This window comes from Octodon degus, unplaced genomic scaffold (assembly GCF_000260255.1).
Source record: "Octodon degus isolate 3935 unplaced genomic scaffold, OctDeg1.0 scaffold00180, whole genome shotgun sequence".
Taxonomy (NCBI): Eukaryota; Metazoa; Chordata; class Mammalia; order Rodentia; family Octodontidae; genus Octodon; species Octodon degus.
The window spans coordinates 855,633-866,916 of record NW_004524756.1 but is presented as its reverse complement, the minus strand read 5'-3'; the positions used below and the strand labels follow the sequence as shown (position 1 = coordinate 866,916).

The window sequence follows — 11,284 nt, the reverse complement described above, 5'->3', positions numbered from 1 at the left end:
GTCTCACTACACAGCTTGGACTCGCGGCGATCCTCCTGTTTTCAGTCTCCCCAGCCCTGGGATTACATAAATTTTCTAAGACTTAAACAAAACATAATAAGAAAAATTAATCAGATCTTGGTGATAGCCAATATTCCTGAAGATGTATTACCAAATCACAAACCTGATTAATGTACTTTTGGCAAGTGTCTACTGGAAAAGCATGCTGTATTTTTAATGCAAACTGAGTGGGGTAGTGGGAGGGTCTTAAAACTTGGCCACAGTCATCTACATCTCAGGTTTCTTCTTGCTGTTTGGAGGTGTTGTTTGCTATCCAGATACCAACGTCGAATTAGCTTGTATCAACAGGAAAGTAAAGCTTATTATTTTCCTTAAAAATATCACCATGAGGGTATATATGAGCCTGAAGCCTGGTACTGCTAAGCCATTAAAGATCCACGTTGAATAAAAAAATACAAACAGAACTGTCAGCTCCTAAAAACTAGCTAAGATAATAATGAAAGCCTATGAAGATATACAAAGTCAATGTCTGCAAGGCAAGAGTATGCTTTAATGTTTTAACTCCTATGAAGCACCAAAGACAATGTACTACTATTGCTGAAAACAGTGAGAAAAGTACATGAAGGAAATGAAAAATTCAATGTATTCTTTTATTATGTACACTAAGGAAGGGAAAACAAAGTTTAAAATCCAATCCATAGTAAATCCAAAATGGAATCCTCTCTGCTGGTCTCATTAGTTATGAGAACCAGAAGAACCCAAATTAAATTTCTCCTCTTCTTACTACTTCTTTCCAATCTTTCCTGAAAGGGCCAAAGATCAGGGGAAAGACCAAAAGGCTGACAGCAGGAGGGGGGAGGAGAGACAGAACCAGAAGGCATCAGATCTGAAACCTCAACAATCAGCGTTTGAGCATAGACTGAAAAAGGGTAAAGCTACTCGCAAGAGATGTAAAAGGCGAGTATTATGAAAATCTTGACAGTGAGTCTTAAAATATGTTCTACTTTACCAGAGATGAGTTTCTGATTGATTGAATGATTGATTTCATACTTCTCCAAGATGGGTATTAGGGAAAAAGAATCTGACCACGGTAAACTCAAGTGTACAATGAAGGACTGTGACTAAACCAACACAAACCACTCATCAAAATATTAGCATGCAACACCAGATAAAAGATGTCCAAGAATTACTATGCAACATGAAAAATGGTTGATTGAACTAGATCTTTTCTGTGGCATAGCACCAGTATGTGTGTGTGTGTGTGTGTGTGTGTGTGTGTGTGTGTGTACAGAGAGAGAGAGAGAGAGAGAGAGAGAGAGAGAGAGAGAGAGAGAGAGAGGAATTCCCCCATGACAACCAAATGGAAGAACTCTACCAAGAAACCTCTTTTTCATAGTTGACTGTTGGTCTCACATTCACAAAATAACTCTATATAGCTCCATTTTAATGGCCAAGATCCTTGTCCTTCCTACAAATGTTTAAGGAACCCATGGACCCGGACTGTTCATTTTTCTTATTATATTAGACAGCAGAAAACCTACAGAAAGTTCTAAGATTTGCCCTCAGAATTGTAAAGCAACCAGGATGTAAAGTATCGAATACACTGGCTCTCTGAAACTCGCTTTCCTTGGGAAGGAGCTTGACCTGAAAAGCATTTTGGAGAGTAAAATTAATGATTAACTGGACTCTTACTTTCTGACTACTGGTTATCCAGGACTAAATAAAATGTTCCACAGCCAAAGAATATAATAGAAATATATATCGATCGAAGATTTTTAAAAACGTTTTTTCAAGAATTAAAAGGAAAGACCAATACACATGGAAGACAGTGAAATGAAAGTTCACCAAGCTTTTCACGTTCGAGGCAGGCCACATTTGGTCTATGGAAAGTTTTCAAAAGACAGCTGTCTGCCCTACCACCACCTCAAAAAGATGGGCCAATGGAAAGGTTATCCTGGGAAAGACTTCAAAGTAGATTATAGTACATGCCTGCCCCAAACAACTAGAAACAGAGCTAGTGGGTTACTTTCAACAGAACAAGAAATGTTAAACTCATTCATTTATAAGGAAGTTAAGCTCTGGGTAATATGTTGACATTTTCTAGATTCATTCCAAAAATGGATCAGAATGTTTTGGTTGGTTGCAGTGGTCTCCAAACTTGGCAATTAATACATTTATTATCAAGTGAATTTTAAGCGTTACTCTCTTGAGAACAGTCGTACAGATTTATGCAGCCTGTGAACTGTCTATAAATTAAGCACACTCCAAAAGTTTTACTAATACAGTATAAAAGAATTATAAGGACACGGTGAGCCTCATTCAGGTTGAGCAAGATTATCACCATTTGGAGATTCTAAAAACTGGACTATTGTGCTTTTTCAAGTCCCTGAATGATTGCACCCCTGTCAAGTTCATCTATATTTGAGCTTGAAAATGAACCTGCCAATTGGAATTTACCTTAGTACTATATAACCAGTACTTTAGTTGTAGCTCAACAAAATGAACAATGTGTCATTCTGTTATCATAAATAATTAAAATTGTTTCAGGAAAAGACTTTTTTTTTCAACTGAGATTGTTTAACAGGGGAAATCAATAGTTCTTACCAACAAGTGTTGGAGGAAAGGTGTGAGGTCCTGGGGGTAGAGGTAGGGGCTAGAGGTCACCGGTACTTCTAGCAAGGATGGACAGTTTCAAATCTAAGAAGGGGACCTCCTCCATCTACACAGACATTGCAAACCACCCAGCCTGAGAAAGTCTGGCACTCAGGAAGACTTCCACTTCCCCTCAAGCACTGGGTTTTGGTTTGCTAGTTGTTTGGTTTTCATGCCTAGGTGTAGAAATGCATGAGACACCAAATCAAATAAAAAAAGGGAAAGCCTCATTAGAATGCCTTCTTAACCCAAGCCAGGCAGAAAGAGAATCGATATTTTGTACTCTAGACATATGGGCCCAAAGAAGGTAAACCATAGCAATAAAACAGGAAAAAACCCTATTCAACTTTATTCTTATCACTTTTATTAGTATTGGGCTGTGGTTGATCATTGTTTCTCTTTAGGGCTTTCCAAATAGAGTCCAATCTGAGAACTAAATTTAATTGCTCTGTGCCTCACCTGAGCACAACTAGAACCCTGCAGTCAATTCAAGAAAATGAGGATCAACATTTTTTTTGAAACCTCTATCCTTTCGATGTTATCTCACGCATTGCAGGTTAAAATACTCTCATTTTCAAACTAGTGAAATTATTTTAAAAATATAACTTGCAAAAGACAATGTTATTTTTTTTCCTATAGTACACAGGATTTACTCTTTTCATTACAGTCATCAAATACTTCCCACTGGCATCCATAAGAGATGCACAAGTGAAGTTGAAGCTAAAACATGCTCCTGTACATAGCTTTGGCTTCTACATATAGTTAATAAGCTAAATTATTGTCACAAAAATTTAGAAAAGTTTTACTTTCAGGCAATCATTTTTCAAGCCCATCTCTTGTTAACTGACTAAACTGGGATTTTTTTCCCCCTCTCTCTTTTTTCCTGAAATTCACAGCTCATGTCTTCAGCACTATCTTATCATTCACAAAAGTGAGCTTTAACTGGGGCTCTCAGCTTCTGAGGATAATAACATCAGGTCGCCAGTTCGCTTCCACCTGCGGGAACCCTGGGTCCTCTTTCTAGGGCTGATAGGTTCGGGAACGTAACCCAAACACACAAACTTTTGCTGGCAACTATACTCCTCCCGCGGTGACCTAACGCGACCCAGAACTGGGAACGGCACTGGCTTTTGTTCCAGAGGCGCCCTGCGGGTGAGGTCAGCACCTCAACAGCCGTCCATCCCCCCCAAATCGTGGGACATTCCGTGGAATGGAAAGCATATTTCCACGCGATCCGTGCACGCACACACACACACACACACACACACACACTAAGAACGGAGAGGAAGGGACATGGATGAAATCCTAAGTGCCTTTCAAATTCTCCTTCAGCCTCGGATTCACAGTGAGCCCCTTCTCGGTGGAGGGCGCGAGCGGGGCGGGGGCCAGGGACCCGGGGAGAAACAGGGACTCGAAGGGTACCGGAGCAGCAGTCCAGCTGCAGGTCTCGCCCCGCCTCCGGGTACAATCAGGAAAGCTAGTGTGTCAGTGGTTTTCGGCTTCCTGTTTGTAAAGCGAGAAGCTCCCTCCCCGACTCTGGGACCGAGGCGCACTGGCGGCCCGGGGCGCAGCGCCCCTCCCAGCCGGCAGTCTCCGGGCGGAGCGGGGCCAGAGGCGGACAAAGCGCCCCCGCTCCTCCCCGAAGGCAGGGTCCCAGGGCGGGGGGCTGGAGGAGGAAGGGGAGGGGGGAGACGAGGAGGAGGAAGGCGCTGCCGGCAGGGGGACTGGGCTGGATCATGCCGAGGAGGGAGGGGAAGGAGGAGGGGCTGGGCGGCCGCGGAGAGCCGGGAGGAGGGAAGGATTCTTGAAGCCCAAGATAAACAAATTGTTCCTCTTCCCGTGCGGGGTGGGGGACCGGGGAACGAGCGCCTTGGCCTCTCTTCCCCTCCCCCTAGCCGGCTCTTTGTCACCAAGCGCCCGGCGAAAGCCACCTTCAGTGAGCGAGGGCTCCCAGCCTGGGGACGAGCGCAGCGCAGAAGCTGCACTCTAAGAGGGCCACCCGATCGCGGCGCGGCGAGCCCCGGAAGCCCAGAAAACGGGAGCGCAGCCTCCAGCGCGCCCACCGTCCCCGCTCCCGGGCCTGAGCCGGCGGCGCGGAGGGGGAGGGAGCGCAGAAACCTTTCTAGAGCTTCCGGCCTTCCCCACCCCCTGCCCAGGAAAGCTTAGGAACCGAAGCAAGGAGATAAGAGAAAGGATTCCACCCGCAGGGCTAGGGGGCGGGAACTGCCCCTTCCTCCCGGAGAAGTTAAGCCATTGGCTACGCATCCTGCCTCGAACCCACCCACCCAGCCATTTAAGCCTCTTTCACCTCCCTGCTCCCCTCCACTCCTCCGCGCTCATTACTGAGGCGCGTAAAGTTGGCGGAGAGCGGGCGGGGGGCGAGGTGGAGGCGCCGTGGTGCCTCCAAGTTTAAGAGCAGCCGAGTTGCGTGGCGGGGACTGGGAGCGCCAGCCCCGGGCTCCCGCCCCCACCCCCGGGCCTCGACCCTCCCAGCGGCTCCACCTGCCAGGCTCGCCTGGGTCTCCAGAGTCGAGCGCAGCGCACTCGCGCCCGGCGCCCGCGCGCGCTCCCTCGGGCACCCGCGCGCGTAGCTACCCCTGCTCGTTTCTCACCCACTTCAAAGTTCATTCACAAAACTCTCAGACTTTCTCAGCTCAAAGGGGATAAGCCCGGAGAGAAAGCGAGAAGCTCTTCCTCCCCCTTTCCCATAGAGGTTGAGGGCCCGATGCCCGCCCTGAATCTGCGACAGCATCAATTTTTCCCGGTACAGAGAGGGGTGGGCGAAAGGGGAAGGGTCTTAGGAGGCGGCGCGGCGAGAGGTGGAGTAGAGAGCGGCGGAGAGGAGGGGCGAGGTTGCAACTCGGGGGTTCACTCTCAAATCCTATGTAAGCCGGGGGGGGGGGAAACTTTTCCAGCACCTCACTCCGACGCTCCTCCAGGGTCCCTCCGCCCCTCGCAGTCGTGACTGGCTTCTCCCGGTCTCACCCCCTCCTCCCCAAATCTGACAACCCTGACATTAACAGGTAGCACCAAAGGCAGCTTTTCCTCCCCGAGAAAAGTTGTTGTTAACCCTTCGGCTTCATCCCACCGTGCAAATCAGACCCTGACGCCCCCGTGGAAGAAGCTCCACGCCCCCCCACCCGCGCGCGCGCCCCAAGCCCGCTGCCAGCGCGCCCTCACCATGATCAGCGTGTGGTTCCTCTGCTCTGCCGAAGCAGCCTCCGCATCTTGCTGGGGTTTGCTCGCGTGCTGCTGCCTGCCGGTGCCGGCGCCCGATTTCTTGGCCCTCTGCTCCAGGGTCCGCTGGTAGAGGCTCACAGTGTCCCGGCGCTCCAGCTCCAGCTGCTCCACTTGAGCCTGCTGATACCTGTTCTCGCAGTTGACGTGGTGCCGCCGGCAGCCCTCGATGCGCTGGCGGAGGCGCTCGACCACAGTGCTGTGCTTGGGAACGGCCGCCGAGCTGCCACCGGGGCCCCCGGAGCCGCCGCCGGCAGAGGGGTGATTGCTACTCGGAGCAGCGGGAGTACTATTGGGAGTATTATTCACACCGATCCCGGCCCCGCCAAGGCTGCTGTTCAGGCTACTGTTGATGCAAATACTACTGCCATTCGCGGCAGCCGCGGGGGCTGCGAAATCCCCCATCCTGCTCCCCGGGCACACTATTTTGGAAGAACTTTTTTTATCCACCCCTCCTATCAGCCTCCTCCTTGGGTCCAAGGATTAAAATAGTTTAAGTGGAACGCGGGGGAGACGCAAGCACATGGATGGAAACAGCGATCCCGACGGGGCGAAAAAAAGGGGGAGAGATTTTGGGGTGGGTTTTTTGTTTCCTTTTTTTAACTGTAAAGCTCGAGGGGGAAAAAAGCGGAGGGTGTTATCGGAATACCATCAGACACCTATCAACAAAAAGAATCACAACAAACTGAGCCAGCAGCAAATCGGGTTGCAACTCGAGGGAAGATCCGCTCTTCGCCTGCCTTCTTTTTATAATCCATTATTTTCTAATAAATTCCAGGAGATTTCCGGCGGCTGGCAAGCATTTTCTCCCTACGTCCCGAAAAGCACACCCCATATAAACACACAAGCATATGCCTCCAGTGCGGACACGCGCGACACACACTCACTCCACACCGCATCGGAAAACGGCAAGCTTGCTTATTGCATTTTCCTTCCACAAAAAAGTTTTGGTGTTTATGCCGCCCCGTGTTCTCAAAGTACTTTGGCTGCTCAGCTGCATTTCACAGGAACCTAAATACCGAATCCTTGGGCTGGGGGAAGTAAACACATGGACAGTCCGAGGCGACTGCAAAAGTAGATCGGTGAAGTCCTTTGCAAAACGCCGCGCGGAGAGCAGCCCCTAACGCTCGGCTGGGCTGCCGCCGCCGCCTCTGCTCCTGCCACCATCACAATGATCAACTGCTCGCCGCCGCCGCCGCCGCCGCCTCCTCCTCCTCGCGCTCCTCCACCTCCTCCTCCTCCTCCATGCCAGCGGAGTGATATCAGGACGCGCGAGCTCAGTAAACACGGCAGCGGCGGCGGCGGCGGCTGGAGGCCGTGAGACAAGCCCGGGGACACGGCGCAAAACCCGGCCCGGACTCTCACCCGGCAGGAGCGGGCGCCGCACCCGACTCCCCGCGGCTTCCTCCCCCCCACCCGCCTCGCCCTCCCCGCCCTCCCGCGCCTGCAACCTCTTTACTACCCTGGTCGAGGAGCCCGAGCTGCCCGAAACCAGGGAAAGAAAGATTCTGGGGGAAGCTCAGGAATGGATCAACTTTTGACCTGTTTGTATGTGTGTGAGAGTGTGCCCGCGTGTGTGTACGTGTGCGTGTGTGTGCGCGCGCGTGCGCGGCGAGAGCTGCCGCGGGGACGCGCCTGGCTGGATTTGCTTCTTCCCAGAGAGGTATCAAGCAAGCCCAAGTTGTTATACATTTATGCATCATATTGCAGAACTGTGCATGGCCAGACGGAAACATTGCGGCTTCACAGCAGTTGCCTGTCATTCCCACCCATGTGGAAAGAAAAAGGCAAATGAGTGACTTGTTTTAAAAACCCAAGTAATAAGTGCACGCCAGTCATAAAGCTGCTTAAGGACACTTGTTCAAACTCAAGGCTGGGCTTGAGGCATAAATACCGAATTCTGAGTGAATAGAAATAAGCAACGAAAAACTTGGAAAATTATTTAATTCACCATACATAATAATTGTTATTCAGGCAATTATTGTTTTACTTACCCTTGGAAAATATGAAAATAAAGCAAGCGGGGACTTAGAGGTGAGACTAACAGCACATTTTAACAGACTGTTTTGAACACTAGGTGCTAATGACAGCAGTAATTAAGGGCCCTTCCTAAATCAAGTGGAAAGATTGCAGATTTCATGGTCTGAACTATAGGAAAAACAAGCATTTCACAGTTTGGCATGACCAAAACAAAAACAAGCAAAAATAACAGGTTTACTTTATTGCCAGATATATTTCTATTTCAATGAATTCATAATAAGCACAATTAAAACACAATAGCAACTGCAGAAAGGAACCTAAACTTTTCATTTTATTATGGTGAATTATCTTTTTCTATCGAGTGTCTGTTGTAAAAGCAACAGTGAGCATTGAATATCCTTGATTCAGGACTTAAACCATTGCATACACATAATTTTGTAAAAATTGAAATGGAAAAACTGCTCACTTTTCTTCGATCATCAGTATGCTGTAGATGTTGATTGCACGATGTTCATTATAAGGCATTCTGTATTATCTCAATAAATCTTATGGAATTAGCTTTTAGGGTAAAAATACACCCCAGTTTTCTAAAATAGCCAGGAATAAAAGAACTTTGGATCTTATGCATTAGTCATGAGATCTGATTTAAACCATCTTCATTTCTTGGCATTGCAGATTAGCATAGGATGCTATTTCTAACCTCATAATGTCAGCGACAAGAAGCTACATTTTTCTTCAATTAATTAATCAGGCCTATAGAGCGAACTACAACACCCACTCACTTATATGGTAAAATGGGCAGCAAAATATTATTTAACATGGCACGAAGCTACCTTTAAGCAGTAATACCGGTGGGAGAGAATCTTTTGTTGAATTTGTCATATTTGTCCTCTGAGCATTATTTAGCTAACAGTCCAACTTCAGAATCAAACCCAACCTTGGTCAGAAAATTGAAGAGAATTAGTTGTAGAGAAAACAAATCCATTCATACTGTACAAGCAGGTAGAAAATTACACAAAATTATAAGCAAAAGAGGTACCAAACCAAGCCTTTATCTTTGTCCTGTACACTCCATGTAGTATCTCTGTTAACTCAGGAAGCACATGGCTTTGCCACAGAGGGGAAGTCATGACTTTGCATTCACTCTCCTCACTCTCCACAAGTGTTGAGTTCTTGCTCTCCTACCAGCCTGCTGGCCTGTCTCAGCCATGCAAGACTGCAGCTTAATCTCCACAGACGGCAGACCTGAGGATGTTGAGAGTGGGATCTGCAGTTTGGGACACCAGGCTAGCTTTTACTTGTGAAAGTTTTTCATGGACAGTTTCTCATTTTGGAAAAAAAAAAAAAAAAGATAACAAGGGCCATCGTATAATTCCCACCAAGCTGCTGATCAACTCAAAATGCACAGGACTTTGCATGATTCCCTTTGAGGGACCAGCACTGGAGAGGCACACTTTCCGGCTTTCCCCATAGCTCCCAAAGACCAGTAGAACTATTCCTGTGTACTGCCAAATGCCTTGTGGGCTGCAGGTAGTGTGTGAGCAGGCTACCCTCAAAGGACTGACTTTTCATAAGATGGGTGTGCACAGGCACACATACACACTTGAGATGATAGAAGAGGCAGCTGCCAGGTGCCAGACAAAGAAGGATTGTGAAGCTGTATGACAGTGAAAGGGAGAGAGCTTACGAACCCTGACCAGGGCAGGTGCTTCACTGTAACATGCTTGAGGGCAGAAGCCCCACACTACTGTACTTGTGGGCCAGCAGAGGAAAGAAGCAGGAAGTGAGCAAATCTTGAGTCTTGAGCAACATCAGTCAATCACCCTGAATTAGAGATGTTTGTCCATTCCAGGGACTTCAGGAAAAACAGAAACCTTTGCACTGGCTACTTCTAAAGATTGAAGTAGAATAGGAAGGGTCCAGGGAGATGGCTCAGTGGAATAAGCGCTTTGCTGGCAAGTGCAAGGGCCTGAGTTCAATCCCCAGTCCCCCAGAAGAAGAAAAGGGAAAAAAAAATGAAGTAGAATGGGAGCTCTCTACTCTCCTTGTGTGAATAAACAAACTTTTATGCAGCCCTACAGATTGGGTCCCATGCCTGAAGAACCAACCACAGTGAGCTATGCTCCCAATGTGCTAGGAAGAATCATCATTTTATGAATGCCAAAGACAAATCTGTAACCTTCTGTGTGTTGGGCGCTGCAGTAGGCAGTGGGAATATGTTGAAACCTTGCATGGAACGCAGCTCTGACCTCAGAGAACCAGAAGAATGAGCATTGGCGTTCGACTCCTATGGAGTCAGTATGAGCAAAGATGACCAAATGCTTGTGGAGAAAGGGCCTAAGAAAACTTTTCCAGAAAAGCCCATCTATATTCCTCTTTCAGGGAACTGTGGGGGGCTGTGAAGAGAGATGACGCTGAGGCTGAGGCTGGGATGCAAGAAAGAGCCAGTTTGTTTAAGGTCATCTAGTTTAGCCTATATTCTCGGGCAATGGCTGCCTTCAAAGACAAGCTTACACTGGACACTGGCAATGGAGACAAAGCAGTAGTAGAGTGTTTTCTAAAATGTCCACTGAAAAACTCTGTCCTGTCCATTACTCCTCCATAAAGGCTGCTGACCCAAGTAAGTGCAGGGGTTGATCTCTCTTGATGATTCACAATCCCTTTGAAGGTCATGAGAAATCTTGCAGCGAAGGGTGTTTAACTTTGCTTAACCTAATTCTGCCCAAATCCTGTTATGTCCCACAGAATAGCATACTACAGAAAACTTGGTGCAAGAGAGAGTAAAAATTGAAGGCGGTTCTAAATCCACTTAAATTTACCTCAGTTGTCTGGGTGAACAGCCAAAGTCTAAGACCACGTTCCCCTTCCCATCTGCTCTGTCCCAGTCTCTGGTACCCAGGGCTCAAGGCCTCTTACTCACCTCAGCTGGAAGTGTTGAATTTTGACCTTGAAGTAGTGAGGAAGTAGCCACACAGGACCGAACCCTCCGAAGGTGGGTTTGACTAGCTTTGCTCCGCACTTGTCCGCTGTGTGTGTTATGTTAACATCTATCTCTATATAACAAAACCCTCCTTATTAGGGGAAAGGTCAGTTTTATGTAACTGAGAAATCTTAATTTTACGATGTATTTAAAGATGAATTTCATTACTTTTGAAATCTGCATTCTGTCTAGCCTAATACTGGCCTCAAGGAGCTATTTTAATGATTTCCTTCTACCTAATAAACCAATTGTTGTATAATTGGCATTTCCACAGACTAGGGTCTTTCAAAGGTTTTCTTTTTTTAGAGCAGTTAAATATTCCAGGCAAGACCCTATCTACATTATTAATTTTAACATTTTTATTAAGAGGAGTTTACTGAGTCCTAGACTGTGTTAAATTTTTTTCTTTTGAGAAATCTGTGAATTAATGGGGTT

At 47.3% G+C, this 11,284-nt stretch overlaps 1 protein-coding gene across 1 annotated transcript in view; it reads right to left on the bottom strand.

Annotated features, from left to right (window-relative positions):
* Positions 1-7,262, bottom strand: part of Maml3 (mastermind like transcriptional coactivator 3) — a 416,933-nt gene extending 409,671 nt beyond the window's left edge. Inside the window, exon 1 of the mRNA XM_004643626.2 lies at positions 5,833-7,262. Within this exon, the coding sequence (XP_004643683.1) occupies positions 5,833-6,294 (462 nt within the window). The 5' untranslated portion in view covers positions 6,295-7,262. The remainder of the gene's footprint in view (positions 1-5,832) is intronic.
* Between the last annotated feature and the right edge of the window lie 4,022 nt (positions 7,263-11,284).